Genomic DNA, 19,389 nt, shown 5'->3' on the forward strand with positions numbered 1-19,389 from the left:
TTTCGAAGAATGTGGGTGACTTATTCAAACAGAAATTCTCCAGGTGAATTAAGAGTAGATGTTGAATGTTTTCTCCAGCAAGAGAAGGGTCATAGTTACAAATAATGGGGGTGGTCATTTCAATGGGGCATATTGAAATTTATCCCCTGAGGTATGGAGATTCACCAGAGAAGCTCTGTAATTCTGTAATAAGTTGAAACATATGTATTTAAGGTGGGGGTAAGTAAACATTTCAAAAGATTGGTGAATTGAAGGTTATAGAGAACTGGCCCAGAAGAGGAGCCCAGAATAGATCAGCCCATGATCATACTGCATGGAGTGGTCCCTCCTGCTCCTGAGCCCCTGTGGACATAGATGTCTGGAGTTCCAGTAATGCTCTTGGGGGGTTGGGTGCTCTTTTCTCAGGCTCACCGGTACAGCCAGCACATCTCCACACAGAGAATCCCCTCTCCTCATCCAGTTACAGTGTGACACCAGCAGAGGCTCAGCACTGCTTCATTCACATTGGCATCCAACCCATACAGAGTTACCAAGTTATTAAATAATGTGCCCGCTGCTCATCCTCTCTCGTACCAGAGTCACAGTCAGCTGGTGCACGAGGTCCCATCCAATGACACAAGGCACCCTCTGCTGACACCTGGATCTGAAGCACTGACATGACAATAGGCTGCATTAAGTCCTTGCATTGAAGAACGAGAAAGATCAACCTACATCTCCCTTCCAATTACTTGAAAGAACTTCCAGTTGGACGTGGGCTAGTCTTTGCCAAGGGTGTCTTGCACAAGAGGTACCGTGGCAGAATTCATACTCAGGTTCTCAGAGGTAACTGCGGCCACTTGGACAAGGCCACCATTAGTGAGTACCCTCATGAATGCAATGGCGATCAGAAAAGAAGCTGGCTTGGCACGGAGTTGGTCATGTATGATCAGGGATTTAATGCAAGCCCACCCAGTGTCTCTCAGGACCAGATCTAATCCTCTATATTCTGCTTGAACTTTGAGCAATTTCCTTACTTCCACCTCGTCTGTACCTTGAATTATTTTTAAGAATCTGCAGATTAAGTGGATAGAGTAAAAAAGGAGAATTTAAAGAATAATTCACAGCATTAATTGAAGGCATCGGAATATCATTTGCTCAATGTTCACATGGATTAGAGTTTACTGTTAGTTATCATGAATCTGCATCTCTTCTACATTTGGACGATCTACATTCCCTTGGCATGAAATAATTTGTGTAGTTTTTAAATTCCATTTTAAAACTGACTGAAGTAGGGCTGCTTAGCATGTCACAAACTACACCTCTACTGTTTCCTTCCTGAGGGAATTAAAACCGCCCCTCTGTTCAATATTTCCCCAGATGGTGCAGTCTAATTTAAAACAAACCCTGCAAAAGGTGCAGGGTGCCTCAATCAGTCATGCTTTCCCTGATATTCCCTCTCTTCCTTGTACGTGACTTTCAGCCACATACAAGGAAGAGAGAGGAAGATCCCATGGATCAAGTCGATGAGCATTCTTCAACTTGCATCATGTGGCTGCAACTAGACACAATTTTTCTACCACATTTTTCTTAGTAAAAGCAAAGAGGTTTGCAAGATGGGGAAGGAGGTGTTGTTTGGGACTGAGTTGTGAAGGGATGACAAGGCAATGCTATGAGAAGGGAGGCAACGATTATTTCTCTTGGTTGGTGAATTTTAGACCAGAGTGCTGCACTGGAAAATTTTCTTCACACAAAGGGTGGTCAGAATGTGCAAATGTTTCTCAGAAATCCAGTCAATATCAGAAAGACAGGAATGATCTGTGCTTGGAACACATAGTTTCCACACATGGAGAGTAGCAGGCAGAGTCTATAAATCATTATTGGACAAATTTATAAGTTGAACAACTAGAACGCTGGGGTGGTGAGGGAATCAAGACTCCGGATTTACACCAAAGCACACTTGGACTTGGTACTCATCAGCCCAATGCCTGGGTTTAAAGTCTCCACGTGGCATTTCCAGCTCAACCTATCTTTCGCCCATGGGGAGATGCCGTAGCTATAGAATACTGTCTGCGCCCATGTACACCAGACACTGTGCTCAATGTACACGTGCCCGAAGAGCTGCTTCTCTATGGATCTGCCAGTGATAATTCACGTTTGAGGGAAGTGATTCACCCTGATTATAGGAATGCTGCTACATCTGACAGGGCCAATTCAATCTTATAGCAAAAAAGGTTCTCTGCAAATGGGACACAGTGACTGTACCATTAAATGACCCATTACCCTGACAGGGCCTTCAATTCCACCTTTATCAAACAATGGCTCCAATTACAGATTTCCTTTCCCAAAAGCAAGTCAGTAGCCTCACCTTTGTAAAGGTTTGGCTTTGTGTTTCAATCAACACTGCCCATGTGTCTTCAGCTGAGCTGCAACTGGAGACCGTGTTCCAACCTCACCTTCCAAGCGGTCAATGAAGGTCAAACGGGCAGATTTCATTCCTATTTTCAGGTTTCAGAGCTGATGGGTCTATCGGATACCTCCAATTGCATCTTTTCAAAATCATACAATTTCCAGTTGCCCAGAGAGGGAATGATAATGTTCTCAAGCTCTCAACAGTTCACTTTTGACAAAACATCAGGTACCTTTTAGTGTTTCACCATTTTCCTCTGAAGCTTTTGTGTTGTTCCAGAGAACAAGCTATTCAGAGAAGTGCTGGGTTTGAGCTTGAGTAGGAAGGTTTCCAATGTTGGAGTTGTTTTTTTGTTGAAGACAAGGTGGACATGTTGTTCAGCAAAGATGGGGTTAAGCAGGAGGAAGTAATGGAAGAGTCATGAAGCAGTCAGTCTGCTGAGTTGCTGCCTACCATTTTCTCAGCTTCACCCATTGCAGTCTGGCAGCCGAGAGGCTTTTGTGCAGCCTGTCACGTTTCAACAGCAGGCCTGCTCTGTGTGGTGAGCAGGACACAGGATGCACACAGCAAGGCCAAGGGGAAGATGTGCCAAGTCGCACACAGCGGCTGGTGGAAGTGAACTCCAGCTTGCGTCTGATTTATACGGAGCTGTCGGGTTCACAAGCCGGAGAGATTTATTGGTGTTTGTGTGTGAGGAGTCTGCAACAGGCTCCTCTTGGGGTTGCTCTGTGCTTCATAAAGCTTTACTGGCAGGATGCCCACACAGAAACCCTCCAGAGGTTATGGAGGGTGTCAGCTCCATTCCTCTCTCTCTCTGGGGCTGTGACCACACCACCTGTTTTTGATCCTGTCGATGTAAGTCTCCAGGCCAGATGCAGGTCACAATTGCCATAGGAAACACTGATGAGGAAAAGGGGGGAGTCTGCAACTACCACCCATTATTCTAAGCATGGCCTCCCTGCCCCATCCTCTGGCTGCGTTATTCAGAGATTGGCTTACTCACATCCTAAACTGGACGTGACCCTCTCATTCAATTCAAAACTCAATGAACTGCTGTGCATTTCCCATCAAATCCTAGATTCAGCCATCTCTTCCTTTGCTTTATGTATTTTTAGCAAAAGACGTCAAAACAAAGAAGAATTTAATTATAAATAACTTTCAAGTATAAAAAAATGAGATGCTGTCACCTGGTCTTCACACATTGACTGAAGGGTCCTAAATACAGTAACAGCTTAAATTTGCTGCAGTCACCAGCTTGGGTTTTGCTGTCCTCTCTGAACACAAAGGGGACATGGCTCCATTTCTCCTTACACTGTGCCCACAGCTCAAATTCTCCAGTGTAAATGAAATCGAGAACAACTACAGATGCTGGGAATCTAGAATAAAAACAGAACATCCTCAGTAGGCAGGAAGAGACACGGATGTGTGAGAAGAGACAGAGAATCCCTAGCAAAGGGTCTGCTCCCTGAAATGTCTTCCCACACATGGCCTGACCCACTGAGGGTTCCCAGGATTTTCTGTTTTTATCTTTTTGCAATGTTGCACATGTATTGTGAACTAGCCGACTGGTTATGGTCTGAAATAAACTGCTTAATCATACTGGTAAAGAGTTCATTCAGAATTTATGTGAATAACAATAAAGTGAGTTCCCGACGATTCAAACCTTTCTCCTTGTCTCTGGTTTTCATAACATTGCTCTCACAATCTTCTGTAATCTCTTTAAATGCACTGGTCCATATTGAGGGGACAGTGATGCCAAGGTCATGTCCCTCCTTGGAACTTCGGGAGCCAGGATAATGCAGTTCGCTTAATCTGTTTAGGGGTTCGACAGCTGACTCCCTCTGCCCCACCTCAATTTAGCCTTTGCAAAGAAGATGGATAAGCATCTAAATCTCTGGTGACGGTTGGATGCAACTGGTCCACATCTACAGAGCTGAACACCTAAATTCTACACTAGCACAGACACAAATGATGACCCTTTGTCTGCCTTACAGTGGGCATAAGGCAAATTTATGTGATATCGCATGCTGAGTTTTTCCAGCATTTTGTTTTTACTTCAAATGTAGTCTGCAGACTTTCGTGAGACCCACAGCATGGTAACAGGCCATTTTGCCCATGAGCCAATGCCGCCCAATTTACACCCAATTAATTTATGTTTCAAATGGTGGGAGGAAACCGGAGCCCCGGGGAAAATCCACACAGACATGGGGAGAATGTACAAACTCCTTCCAGACAGCACGGATTTGAACCCTAGTCCCAATCGTTGGCGCTGTAAAGGCGTTGAACCAACCGTGCTGCCCCTGGGTTCTTTGCAACCTATTTAGTAGCTCACGCTCATCTTCCGATTTTTCTCACCACCTATCCACACAAGTGACAATTCGTACAATTCAGCTCCACAAACATCTCTGCAACAGTACACGTATCCCCCGCTTTTTGGAAGTTCGCTCTACACCACTTCGCTTTTATGGAAGACCTACATTAGTAAAAAGGCTGTCAGGAGAGCGCGGGGCAGTGGGATCAGTGTGGGGACTGATAGCGGACTGTCAGGAGAGCGCGAGGCAGTGGGTCTGGGAATGCTCAAAAAGATTTCCCTTATAAATTAATGGTAATTGCTTCTTCACTTTACGTCTTTTCGGATTATGAAAGATTTCATAGGAACACTCGGATAGTGAGGGATACCTGTCCATAGTGAGGATATGCAAGCTGCACAGACTACAGCAAAAGCCTGGTTTGAAGCTGGGCCACTGAAGTTGCGTAGCAGGAACATAAGAAACAGGAACATGAACAGGCCATCAGGCCTGTCAAGCCTGTTCCGCCTTTCAATATGATCATGGCTGATCTGATGATGGGCTCATCTCCTCCTAAACCTGCCTTTTCCCCATATCCTTAATTCCCCTACTGTGTCCAAGTCTATCCAACATAGTGGGCAGAACACAAGTATGCTCCAGTGACTCCCACAGCCCAGGAAGGCACATAATGTCAATTTTTTCTGTGGACATTTAGTTCCATTCTTGGGTGCTGACTGGCATCGATCAATCAGTGAACAGAGGGGTTTGCTGAGCCATTGAGGAAATGGCCAGCCCTTCCCACAAATCACTTTTTCTGATTTGTTCCTCAGCTCCTTGCGATGTGACATTTCATCCAGGAAGGATCTGTTTACAGATCTGCTATAGCCCCATCCACTGCACCCTTACAGTATCACCAACTCCGACTGCCTGCTTCCAGCTCACTAACATGAGTGATGGAAATGATTGGAAATATAACGAAGTAGGCTTCAAAGACCAAGACAGGCACACCTTCCCAAACTGCTCAACATATGCTATCCCAGGGAAGAACAGCAAACTGAAGGCTTCCATGCATTTTCTGAACCAACCTCTTCAGAAATTGGTTCTCATGAACACACAATCTTTTGAAAAAGTTCATAGCAAAGCTTATAAACAGATCAGTGCTAGCACCAACTCGTATCTACCGTATGTAGTACTTCAGCACTGAAAAACATCAAACATTTAGCTACCAGCAGTACTTAAACCAGGACATTTTTCACACTGAATTTGTCATGACTCAATGCCTTAAATTGATGAGAGGAGAGCTGACTGCAGTTTTCAAGAGAGAACTAACTAAACATTGCAGAGCTAAGGGAAAGAGTTCGGGATTGTCCTGCATATTGCTGGTGTCAGTTCGATGTGTTGATGCGCCCGCCTCCTTCAGTGTTGCATTACTCTACACCAGTAGTTTTCAACATTTTTCGGTCGAAGGTCCACCTGGCTTCCTGCCTAACATGCCATGGTCCACTTGTGGCAATAAGTGAGCAATATTTTGAAGTCAAAGGAAGCTCTGTAAGAAACACATCAACAGGAGCATCTTGAGTCTTGACTGAAGTGAAGAACAACAAGTAGTAAGAAGACAGAAAACACACACTCTGAATCTGTCCTGTGTGGGGGTCTGATAGGAACTATGACAGAGCCTGAGTGCCAAGCCACTTATATTGAGAAATGGCTAGATGACCTCACTGACCTCAGACAGATTGCAAGGCCACCTGGGAGGACCGAGACATGACCTCAGACCCACCCTTACCTCAGAGGGTTGGGAAGTCTCCTTGGTCCACATGGAAACACACTGTGGCCCACCAAGGGCCATGGCCCACTGGATGGGATCCACTGCTCTCCATTGAACAAGTTAGAATATACCTGATGACTCATCCTTAACAGCGATGAACCAGCCAACTTTGTGAGTTTCATTACAGAGACTTTCACCCACAATTTCATCTTTACTTTGAACCAGCTTCTAAAACCTCTGCATAAAGTTTGAGGTCTCAATAAATGTACAAGTGAATTGAAAATTAGATGCTGAAGGAAAATAACCATTGCACAATCTACACTATGAATCTTGGTAATACTTCACTGGCCTGAACAAGCAAACCTGACTGTGTCAATAAGTCTTCCATGCAATTTTGTAGCCATGACGGAATTTGCCACAGGAAAAATTGTAATCAAATCACTGCTTTCACATCACACTTTATTGCCAGTGGCAAATGCACATCCTGTTCTAAGTTCTTTTACATTCTCCCTTTTCTCATAGAATTATACAACTCCGAGGAGGGCCATTTGGGCCATCTTGCCTCTGCTCACTCTTTTAAAGACCTATCCTTTCGTCTCGCTCCCCTCCTTTACCCCCCTCACCTTGAAATTTACTTCGCTTGAGTGTTCATCCAATTTCCCCTTTGCAAGCTGCCACTCAACAAGGGATATAGAAAGAAGAATATGGCCCCTGGATCTCAGTCTCATGCTAAATTTTGTGGGGAGAACATTAAATTAAATTACAGTGAGAAGGGAAGCAACAAGCATGATATCAGGAAAGTATTTAAGAGCATGAATGAGCCTGTATAGGGGGTCCAGGCCGAGAGCAGACGGTTACACAATTTGTTTGCTCTGCATTAATTAGTGCTGTCACTGGTATTTACTGCTTGGGGTGAAATCAGTTGTCATCAAAATGAGGCAGAGACTACTCCAGCACACTGGTCCAGAAGGAACAGGCTGTAAGATGGTACAAAGGCCAAGGTGGAAGGAGTTCTCTGCAGAAGACCTGCATAATCCTGTGTAAAATAAACCAAGGCCGGGGTTGAGGGGATGGGTTGTGACTGGGAATGCTGCCTTTCTGGTTCCTGATGGGAGCCAATAAATTACCCAGAGAATCACCAACACTGGGTGTGGTCTCATCTTCTCCATTCTAGCTCTGTATATGACAAGTTAGCTGCTTAATTTGACCCGGAAAATGGGGAGAAGATACAAGCCACATAACAAGAAAAAAACTGGCTTAATAAGACTACCAGATTCATAACAACTCGTGTAGAATAATACAGGTAAAGCTGAGATTGTACCTGATCTAATGAATTACCTGTACAGACAGCCAGTTTACAATTACTTGAGAGACCCTAGTCTTTAATAAAGTTGAAATTCATGATCCCTGGCATTATGTCCCCTTTCAAGGTTAGTGTTTCAGGAACTATCTAGAGACCAAGACCAATAAATTTGACCAGATGAAAATGTAACAAAAGCTTAATAAAAGCAGAAAACGTTAGGGGGGTTGGGGGGGGGGGGGTGTGGTGGTGGAGGAGAGAGAGTGAGAGAGAGATTAGTGGTAGTTAGACACATTTGTTAAAGCCCCTCAATGGCTAAAAGAAAGAATCATGGAACTAAACAGGCCGCTGTAGACTTGGGGAACCACATTATCCATTACATGGGAACAGAATATTCTAATAACAAAACTCAGTGGTGCAGCATGTTTTAACCCATGGAAACTGTTCAGATAGGCTAAACAGTTCACTTTATCTGACTCAGATGATGATCAGGAATGGGTCCACTCATGCTTTACTTCACAGGGACAACTCCAAACTCAAATCCACCAGACACAGGTTCAGAGCTCTTTCCAATACCATTACAACCAATAGCTTAGCGTTCTGCTAGATACGATGGAACAAAGATATTCACAGCAGTACTGATAGCCTGATTTACCATGTGTAAGAGCTGGATGCACAAGGAAGAGGTTTAGATTGCTGATGGGAGAAGAATTATGAGACTCAAGAACTGCAAACTGTCACATGTGCCAGCTCATATGATAGATGATTCGTTTTTTGTAGTCAGCTGGATGCCTGATTCACAGAGAAATCAATCCCCATGTTTATTAACATCTGAACTAAATTACTGTGAAATTCACACAAGGAGAGTTCCACTTTGCCCAATATAGAATGCAACATATTATAAACAGAGGGACAAACCACATTAGCACAAATCCACAGAGCTTTGGTATTTCTTGGCAATGGAGAATGAACAGGCAGCAACTATACACAGAGCTTGTGAGAGTTTGACCAGCTTCCAACAGCAGATCTGTACCCCTAGGACTCATCAATGATTAACAGTACCTTGAATCAACTTTCCCCTATGGATGACCAATTACTCAGTCTACTCTGGAGAGTCGCTGCTCTGTCATCTAGAGCCAGTTCAAAGCAGAGCCATAAATTCACCTTAAACAGAGAAGGTGGCCAGAATGGTTGAGATGACTTAGTGACTACTGGAAACTACATTGAAGAAGCTGTTACAGGGTCAAGAGCAGGGCAAACTGGCCGTCAGAGAGCTGGCAGAGGACTGGGAGGTGTAGAGTACCATGGCAAGGACATGATGAAAGCTGCAGGGTCTTTTGAGCTTGAAGTCTGAGGAGTAGTAGATTCAGATCTGAGCTGAAGGAGGAACAGTTAGGAATGGTGAGGCTGAGGCAGGTGGTCTTAATAATCAGCTTGGCAGCATGGTGAGGGCAAGAATGGTGAGCAAGAGTGAAGGTTAAAGGAATAGGGATGTGAGGCTTAGCAATACGAATCTGACCGAGACATAACACAACAGGCACCCCTGCGAGGAGACGAAGATATGAGGCTGGTTAGTGACAGCAGCACATCCCTGGAAAAGTCTGCATAAGGAGAGGGCAAGCGTGTTGCCTGTTTGGTGGCTTGTGAATGCTGGGTGCTGAGGGAGGTACTGACTCTGAGGCACGAGGGTGAAAATGAAGGAAATGAATGTTAGAATCAGGAAGAAGGCCAGAGTCTCATCCAGGCAAGGCACACTGAAGCTGGGCTCCTCAATGAAGGCTGTTCCAGCAACTTAAGTAGGACAAGTCAGTTGCATACTGAGGAGAATGCTACGAGAAGGAAAAGGAGAAATATAAAGAGGATGAAGGGGAACTGAGGGAGAAGCAGACCAGGAAGAGAATGTAAAACAAGGCTGGTCAAAGGGAAGACACACAAGACTGCAGATGCTGTAAGATGGAACAAGAAACAAACTGCAGGAGGAACTTAGCAGGTCAAGCAGCATCTGTGGGGAAAGGAATTGTCAAGATTTCCGATCAAAACCCTACTTCAGGACAGGGAAAGAGAGGAAAGGAAGGGAAACCAGGATCTGGAAGCATCCAACATGTGCTGTGGCCAGATTAAGGTAAAGCTGTGGCAAAGTGAGAGACTGGAAACACATAGACACCTGTTCTCCATTTCATGTTACCAGAAACCTGCAGGCACCACCACACGAGGTGGATTATGTCGATGTCCCAGTCATCTCAGTTATAATAATTAAGCAGTTCTTTCCCAGTTTTTGTAGTTGTGAGGTGCCCATAGCCTTTCATCTCATGTCTTTCTCTGACCCAATGTTGCTGCAGTCCATGGGACTGGCAGAGGCAGCTTCCCACATGTTGAAGAGCAAATTAAGGGTCTGGACCAAGTCCCTAGCCACTTGAGGGGAAAAAAAAGATAGACATAGGAGAACTTCATTAAAAACATCCAGGAGTTTTGGCAGCAATGTTAAGTGAGCACTAATGGCTTGCGTCTTAATTAGCATGCGGACCACAATTACATTCTCAGTACTAAATAGAGCAGCTTGTTGCATGATCTTCATCCATGCTGGTGACGTGTAATCAATCCAGTGTGCCTTCAATCCTGAACTGTCATGTTGTATATCCTGCAACTGTTGCTACAATTTATTGAAAAATGAATTTTTTGGCTGAAGGACCCACACAGGCTGATTCGCAAGGGAGATGAGGGCAAGAAGGGCTCCTGAAGAGCCTCATTCACTGAAGGCTTCCTGATCATATTGTGTCTGGATCTGAAGCACGGGTTGCTGATGGATCGAAGAGGGGTCTGTGCGGCTGCAGGAGGGCTGGAGGAAAATCCATGGACACTTGGTGTTTCTGAAGAGACTCTCTTTTGCTTCTCTTTCTCTCTTACTGTAAGGGCTGCTGGGCAACACTAATGAAGATTCTTTGTCTTTCTAATGGCTCACAGAAGGCAATTTTGTGTAATATTACATTTTCTGTATTACATTAGGGGAGGCAGAGGCAATGATAGGAGTATTATGGAGGAAGTCACCCCTAACAGTCAGGAGGCAGGTAGCTGGGTGACAGTCAGGGAAGGCAAGGGGAAGAGGCAGAAGGAGCAGAGTACCCCTGTGGCCATTCCCATCAACAATAGGTATACTGTTTTAGATACTGTTAGTGGGGACAACCTACCAGCAACAAGTTGAAGTGGTCAAGTCTCTGGCACCGAGACTGGACATTCAGCTCAGGAAGGAAGGAGTGAGGAGTGCAGTAGTGATAGGGGGACAGATAGGAGGTTCTGTGGGAGAGATTGAGTATCTCGGATGTTGCCTCCCTGGTGCCGGGGTCCGAGATGGCTTGGATTGAGTTCTCCTGATTCTAAGGAGGTGGGGGTGAGCAGTCAGATGTCATGACCAATGATGTGGATAGGAAGGGTGAGGAGGTCCTGGTTGGAGAATTTAGGGAGTTAAGTGCAAAGTTGAAACATGGGACCTCCAGGGTGTAATCTCAGGATTGCTGCCCGTGCCACGTGCTGGTGAGGCTAGAAACGGGAAGGTAATGCAGTTAAACACGTGGCTAAAGAGATGGAGCAGGAGGGAGGGAGGGCTTCATGTTTCTGGAGAATTGGGCCCTGTTCCGACGGGACAGTTTGCAGCTGGACTGGAGGGGGACCAGCATCCTGGCAGGTAGGTTTGCTAGTGGAGCTCCATGGGTTTAAACTGGATTTTCAGAGTGATAAGGAGTGAGGTGGAGGACAGTCAGGGTCATGCGAGGACTGTATGTGAAGAAGAAACATGATAGAAACAATCTCCCATGTGTCTGTTTCAATGCGAGGAGTATTGGCCGTAAGGGTCTGGATTTGCACGTGGGATTATGACGTTATTGCTAGGAGTGAGACTTGGTTGCAGGAGGGGCAGGACTGGCAGCTCAATGTTCCGGCTTCCGATGTTTCGGACGTGATAGAGGGGGAGGGAGGAAAGGGGCAGGAGGGGCGTTGCTAGTCAGGGAAAATATCATAGCTGTGCAGAGACAGGACAGCTCTGTGGACTCACCTACAGAGGCCAAATGGGTGGAGCTAAGGAACAGGAAGGTGTGAGCACACTAATAGGTTTGTATTATAGACCGCCCAATAGTCCGAGAGAATTGGAAGTGCAAATCTGTCGGGAGAGAGCAGACCAGTATAAGAAACAGAAAGTTATGGTAGTCAGAGATTTTAACTTTCCACATATCAACTGGGACTCCCATACTGTAAAAGGGCTGCATGGCTTGGAGCTTGTCAAATGTGTACAGGAAAGTTTTCTAAATCAATATGTAGAGGTACCAACAAAAGAGGATGCAATACTTGATTTCCTATTAGGGAACCAAGCAGGTCAGGTGGCAGAAGTCTATGGAGGTGAGCATTTGGGGTCCAGTGACCATAATGTCATTAGGTTCAAGTTATTTCTGGATAAGGATTGGTCTGGTCCTCGAGTTGAGGTTCATAATTGGAGAAAGGCCAATTTTGTGGAAATGATAAAGGATCTTGGAAGAGCCTATTGGAAGAAGTTGTTTTCTGGCAAGGACGTGTCCGGCAAGTGGAGGCCTTCAAAGGTGAGATTTGCAGGGTGCAGAGTTTGCATGTTCCTACCAGGATTAAAGGCAAAATTAACAGGTGTAGGGAACCGTAGTTTTCAAGGGGATATTGGTGGTATGATGAATAAGAAGAGAGAGGTGTATAACCAGAATAGACAGCAAGGAGCAAATAAGGTATTTGCAGAGTATGGAAAATAAGGAAAGTTAAAAAGAAGATATGAGGGGGCTGTGGCAGATAATGTGAAGGTAAATCCAAAGGGTAAGAGGATAACAAGGGACAAAATTGGTCTCCTAGAGGATCAGAGTGGTCAACTATGTGTGGAGAACTTAAACAGTTTTTTTTGCTCAGGAAACTGGCAGAGTACATATGATGTGAAAGGAAACAAATAGAAGGGTGATGAAACATATGGAGATTAAGGAGGAGAAGGAGGTGCTTGCTGCCTTACAGTGAATAAAGGTAGACAAATCTCCTGGGCCGAATATGATATTTCCTCGGACCTTGTGGGAGACAAGTGTTGAAATTGCAGGGACCCTGACGGATATATTCAAAATGTCCTTGGTCACGGGAGAGGTCCCGGAGGATTGGAGAATAGCTCATGTTGTCCTGCTGTTTAAGAAAAGCTCCAAGAGTAAACCAGATAACTAGAGCCCAGTGAGCCTGACATTAGTAGTGAGTAAATTATTGGAAGGAGTTCTGAGAGATAGCATATATAGGTATTTGGACAGCCATGGACTGATTAAGGACAGTCAGCAGGGCTTTGTGCATGGTAGTCATGTTTAACAAATCATGTAGAGTTTTTGAGGAATTTACCAAAAAGGTAGATGAAGGAAAGACTGTGGATGTTGTCTACATGGACTTTAGGGAGGCCTTGGACAAGGTCCCACATGGGAGGGTAGTTCAGAAGGAATCCAATAGAGTGGTTGTAAACTGGATTTGAAATTGGCTGAGTGGGAGAAAAAAGAGAGTGATAGTGGACGGTTGCTTCTCATACTGGGGGCCTATGACGAGTGGTGTTCCTCAAAGATCTGTATTGGGACATTTGTTGTTTCTATCAATGATGTGGATGATAACGTGGTAAATTGGATCAGAAAGTTTGTTGATGACACAAAGATAGGAGGCGTAGTGGACAGTGAGGAAGATTACAGAGGGATCTGGACCAACTGGGAGAATGGGCCAGTAAATGGATGATGGAGTTTAATGCAGATAAGTGTGAGGTGTTGCATTTTGGAAGAGCAAATCACAGAAGGACATACACTGTAAATGGAAGGGCACTGAGGAATGGGGAGGAGCAAAGAGACCTGGGGATACAGGTACATTGTTCGCTGAAGGCGGTGTTGCAGGGTTGTAAAGAAAGCCTTTGGCATCTTGGCCTTTATAAATCACTGAGTACAGGAGCTGGGATGTTATGTTGAAGTTGTATGAGTCCTTGGTGAGGCCAAATTTGGAACATTGTGTGCAGTTCTGGTCACCTAGCTGCAGGAAGGATCTCAATAAGATAGAAAGAGGGCAGAGAAGATTTACCAGGATGTTGTTGGGTCTTCAGGAGTTGAGTTACAGGGAACGATTAAACAGGTTAGGACTTTGTTCCTTGGAACAAAGAAGAATAAGGGGAGATTTGATCGAAGTTTACAAAATTATGAGGGGTATAGACAGAGTAAATGTGAATAGGGTCTTTCCACTGAGATTAGGAGAGATAGATACAAGAAGACATGGGTTTAGGGGAAAGGGAAAAGGTTTAAGGGGAACTTCTTCACTCAGAGTGGTGGGAGTGTGGAATGAGCTGCCATCTGACTCAATCTTAAGAATAAATTGGATAAATAATGGATGGGAGAGATCTGGAGGGTTATGGAATAGGAGCATGTTATTAGGACTAGCTAAGCAATGGTTGGCACTGAAAAGGGCCAAATGGCCTATTTTCTGTGCTGTCATGTTCTATGGTTTATAATAGAATCTTGGAAAGTAACCACCTGAAACTAGGGAAAAGCAAGTAAACCAAGGTCAGAAAGACATCAATCATTCCCTTCCAGTTCCACATAAACACTCTTATCTGATACCTGAGTGCAATGTCATAAGAACATAAGAAATCGGAGCAGGAATCGGCCATCTGGCCCATCAAGCCTGTTCCACCATTCAATGTGATCACGGCTGATCTGATCATTGACTTAACTCCTCCAAACTGCCTTTTCCCCATATCCCTAAATTCCTTTTTTATGTAAAAATCTATCCAACTGAACTTTAAATATGTTTAATGAAGTCGCCTCAACCCCTTCTCTGGGCAGAGAATTCCACAGATTTACAAATGGGAAAAACAGCTTTTCCTCATCTCCATCTTAAATCTGCTCCCCTGAATCTTGAGGCTGTGTCCCCTAGTTATGGTCTCACCTCCAGTGAAAACAATTTTTCTGCCTCTTTCTTATCTATCCCTTTCATAATTTTATATCTCTATAAGATTTCCTTTCATTCTTCTGAATTCAAATGAGTATAATCCCAGGCGATTTATTCTCCACTTGTAGGTCAACCCCCTCATCTCCCAGATCAACCTGGTGAACCTCCTCTGGACTGGCTCCAAGGCCAGTGTATCCTTCCTCAAGTATGGAGACCAGAACTATACACAGTTCTCCAGGCCAGGACCTTGTACAGTTGCAGCGTGATCTCCCTGCTCTTGAATCCAATTTCTCTAGTAATGAAGACCAACACTCCATTTCCCTTCTTAATAACCTGCTGTACCTGCAACCCAACCTTTTGCAGGCCAGAAATCCTGATATCTCAGGTAGATGAGGTAGAGGCGGGAGAGGCTGGAATCACTGAGGGTATGGAGAATGGGGCAGTCGGAGAACATGAGAAATAACAGCAGGACATGGCCATCCAGCCCATTGAGCCTGCTCTGCCATTCAAACAGATCTTGGCTGATCTGGTTGTGGACTCAACTCCACCGACTTACCTTTACCCCATAACCCTTAATTCCCCTACAATCCAAAAATCTATCTATGTCTAAAATATTTTTAATATGGCAGCCTCCATTATCTCCTTGGGCAGAAAAATGGAGGCCACAGATGGTAAAGACACAGCAGGAATTGAAGCCACGTTCAGGTGTGTGGTCAGGGGATAGTGAGGGGTGGTGGAAGGTCTGGGTGAGGGGATTGACGGGGCTTAGAGGAAGGAAGGGAAGGAAAAGAAGGGTGGAAGTGGGTGGAGAAATGCAAAATTAGGAAGGTTTGTAAGGCAGCAGGTTTGGAGGGTTAACAGAGGAGGGGCAAGAGAAATGCTGGAGGAACTTAGCTGGTCTCACAGAGTCCATAGGAGGTAAAGATATATACCCAATGTTTCAGGACCCGAGTCCTTCAAGGTGGTGCAATCTGGGAGGCCTAATGATTACTGAAATGATGAAAACCATCATGAAACTCATCTCTTCAGGGGTTCGCTTCATCTCTGCTCCCAACTCCTTCTATCTCTGACCCAACATTCATAAACAGCACTGACCTGGCAGACCCATTGTCTCTGCCCTCTCTTGCTCCACCAAACTCATCTCCTTGGATCTCACTGCCGTCTTGTCCCTAACTGCCCCCCCCCCCCCCCCCATCCAGTCCCCACCTTCATCCAGGAGTCCACTCTTGCACTCCCCATCTTTGAAGAATTCCGATTCTCCATCTTCCACTCCCTTTTACTCATCCGTTCCCCACCAGCAGGACCCTCCATTTATTTCTTGAGCATAGCTGTTCAGTCCCCATCGACTAACACTCTCCTTCAAATGGCAGAACGTCGTCATGCTCAACAACTTCCCTGACTACTCCCATTTCCTCCCGATGCAGGGTGTAACCATGGGCACGTGTATGGGCCTCAGCTAATCCTGCCATTGTGTCAGGCATGTGGAACAGTCCATGTTCCCATCATGCTTGAGAACCACTCTGCAACTCATGGTGATACCCGTACCCAGCAAGCCCAGGAACTACCAGTTTGATATTGCTGTCATGTTCAGAAGATTAAGTTCAAGAGGGAAAGAAAGACTGCACATATAGCACCACCAGACATGCTCAAACATGCTGGGTTCAGCTGGTTTCCAAGGTATTAGTTTCTGCTGTGTCAGATGAGCACGTGACTGAACGAGTGAGCCCAAATTGAGTGAGCCCAAGTGATGGACTGCCAAGCAGCAGCAGAGGAGGAGGAGCTGGAAAGCACTGCGTCGGGGATTGCTGAGTCACAATTCTCTCTGAGAAGAGCCGGGGTGCCAACGGCAAGCTCCATCTCACCCGGGTTTCATTTTGGATCTCACACAGCCCTGGCATCTACCCCTCAGCCCTGCATGACTTCTGCTTGTGAATTACAAGCCCACTGGGTTCCTTTTTATCATCTGAAAGACTGCTCATTCACTGAACTGACAATATCCTGTTATAAAAAAATTCTTAAGTGTCATGTAATTACATTTATCTTGTGATGTCCTTTATCAATAATCACACTCCTCTGTATTGAAGTTGCATTCTAAATAAGCTAGTCATGTTTGTGAAATGTCCTGTCAAGAAATGTACAACCAGGCCTGAATAAGTGAATCTGTGCGAGTCCCCGCCATCCAGGTAACAGAACACAAAGGTTATACTCTTTCCAAGACCTCCGAGGCCCACAGATTGCTGAGTAAGATGTATGTGAAGTGCATAACAGAGAGCTTTGGCTGCAGGTCATGGGAGGGACAGTTTGGCACTGAAAGAGTTAAAGAGTTTGGTTCCGCCAAAAATATCAGGAATCAATTCTAGCTGGTACACTTGAGTCAGTGATCGATTTTAATGAAGTTAATACGAGCCATTGGGTCCTCAGCAGACAACTGGTTGTAAAGATTCATGAAAATAACTTTAACAAATGAGTTTTTGGGAGAAGCTGACTGAAAACACGGTTTTTCTGAATGGATAAATCAAGAAGAAAACATCAGACCCTGTTGATATTAACATTTTAAAACATTTATCTTACTTTTAAAAGGTTAAGTTGGGTTTGGAAAAATAACTCGAGTCTGTTCAGGAGCAAAGCCAATGCCTCGAGGGCACACATGTGCATTTTCCCAAAAGGGTCTTTGGTTTGCCTATTTTATAACCAGTCCTGCATAGCACAAGAGTTTGAAGCATATGGGCTAGACAGATGCTTCTGGCTCCTGTTCAAGGCTCAGAGAAATGAAAGAAACAAAAGATGGAAAGTTTTCCCCCAGTGAAGAGCGTTGGTACCTGGATCTTTTCCTGTCTGCGCTGCTGCTCAGCGAACTTTTTAGTCAGCGCTTGCTTTTTTGCCCTCAGCTCCTTTATATCATCTTCCCCTCCGCTGCCTTCAGGCTCAGTGTCGTGTCCCTCGTATTCTTCAACGATGACATCTTCTTCCTGTGTACAAATGGTTGGCAACAGAACTGAAATGAGGAACAGTGAAAAATGAGAGTGCTACTAACAAGATGCAGCAAGGCGCTGCCATCTTCAATATTCAGATCCATACATTAAACAAAAGTTCAGGAACACAGACTCAAACTATGTCATATTCATGCCTTGGTGATTAATAATCCCTTGATAAGGACAGAGGCTGCCAGAAATCTAGATAAACATGGATTACCAAGTGGGTCTGGTAGCTCTACTGGACTCCAAACCCAGATTTTTAAAGTTAAATTCTAATACTGACTGATATTTGAAAACGCCCGACTTACTGGACGACTTCCAGAAGTCCCACATCATGCTGTTTGGCAGAGTTCAAACACAATCGTGACCCAGTGCAGCTCACCTCTGGTCACAGAGTCAAAGCTGCAGGATTGGGCAGCTCACCAATGGAAGGCACCGCCCTGCTTAGAAAGGAGGTCACATCTGCTCCACCTTCACCCCATTGCTTATTGGCACCAAAGGCTTGAAGAACCAACTGCTAAGTATCTCACCTGCCTCTTCACAACCCGGCTTGCCTGTGTTAAAAGCCAGCAGTTCCATCACCACGCCCTTCACTTCGTAAGTGGAGAAAACAGTGTTGCTCATACTTCACACAAGTGTACAGCTGAAAACGATTCATTCGTGAGAATTCAGAGCACTCGTGGTGTCTGTGTGCTCCATGCTAGCCAGGAAGGCAAGCCACTGGCTCCCTTAACATACAAGCTTGAGAACTGTAACTCATGGAATATTAATTGTACTGTGAGGTGTCAACAGCCTGGCTAGTGGTGCCAGCTGGGTTGGGATACAGGTACTACGATTACAGCTTCCCATCTGGTTCCAAAGTTCACAGAATAAATAAAGGCACTTGCCACTCTGAGTGCTCCTGCCTTTGGACTGTATGTAATTCTGGGGAAATCTTTGGCTAGCAGCAACTTGTTAAAGGAGAACCTTGTGATGTCATCGGGGGTTAATGGTCCGGGGGAGGTACATGAACATTAAAGCAGTTGGGAACCACTGGGATGGATCGTCAGGACGCTGTCCGTGGTGATCAGGGATTTCAATCAAGGATTCATTACCAGACAGAATTTACATCATTTGTCATGGTTGGTTTAGATTGGGGGCATGTTGCATTATTAGTCGACTGTGGTACAGAAGGCAGTTTGAACTTTAATGAGTGAGTGTAGCAGACTTGCTGGTGGCTGTTCTTCGACATGTTTGTCTTGGATTCAGCTGCTATAATGCCTGGCTACAGAGGTACCTGCAGGTTCTGAGGTTTAGTTTATTCTAAGTTTCACATGAGCTGGTGCTGGAAGGTGGAGAGCAGGGAACGGGAGAACTTCCAGGACTCTCTAAACCCTGTGACAACTGCACCAGCCACATCTGCTTGTGACCACTAGGTTAAGTAACTTGAAACACTGCTACTTTCGCAATGTTTTGGTTCGAGTGTAAAATAAGTTGGAAAGAAGATGAGGATTTCATGGAGTGGAACAGAATGTAGAGAGTTCATTCTGAGTGAACCAGGCAGACTTTGCTTCCGGAACCTGCGCTCAACAAAAGAGCAGTACTTTCAAGAAGAAAAAATAAGAACTGGCAAGCTGAGGTGGAGAGTGGAGGCTCATCCCAAAGCAGTAAGGGACAGTAAGTACCTCAGATAACTTTCAACTACCTGAGTGACACTCCAGTGCAATGTTCAAAGGTCCGAA

The 19,389-nt window shown here is 45.0% G+C and overlaps 1 protein-coding gene across 7 annotated transcripts in view; it reads right to left on the minus strand.

The window, feature by feature from the left end:
- smg6 (SMG6 nonsense mediated mRNA decay factor) overlaps positions 1-19,389 on the minus strand; it is a 340,784-nt gene that overhangs the window by 65,996 nt on the left and 255,399 nt on the right. For all 7 annotated transcript variants that reach the window (XM_069910299.1, XM_069910298.1, XM_069910296.1 and 4 more), the window contains one exon: positions 17,513-17,662. In XM_069910299.1, coding sequence (XP_069766400.1) covers positions 17,513-17,662 — 150 coding nt within the window. The remainder of the gene's footprint in view (positions 1-17,512; positions 17,663-19,389) is intronic.

Source organism: Narcine bancroftii, chromosome 14, assembly GCF_036971445.1.
Source record: "Narcine bancroftii isolate sNarBan1 chromosome 14, sNarBan1.hap1, whole genome shotgun sequence".
NCBI classification, from domain to species: Eukaryota; Metazoa; Chordata; class Chondrichthyes; order Torpediniformes; family Narcinidae; genus Narcine; species Narcine bancroftii.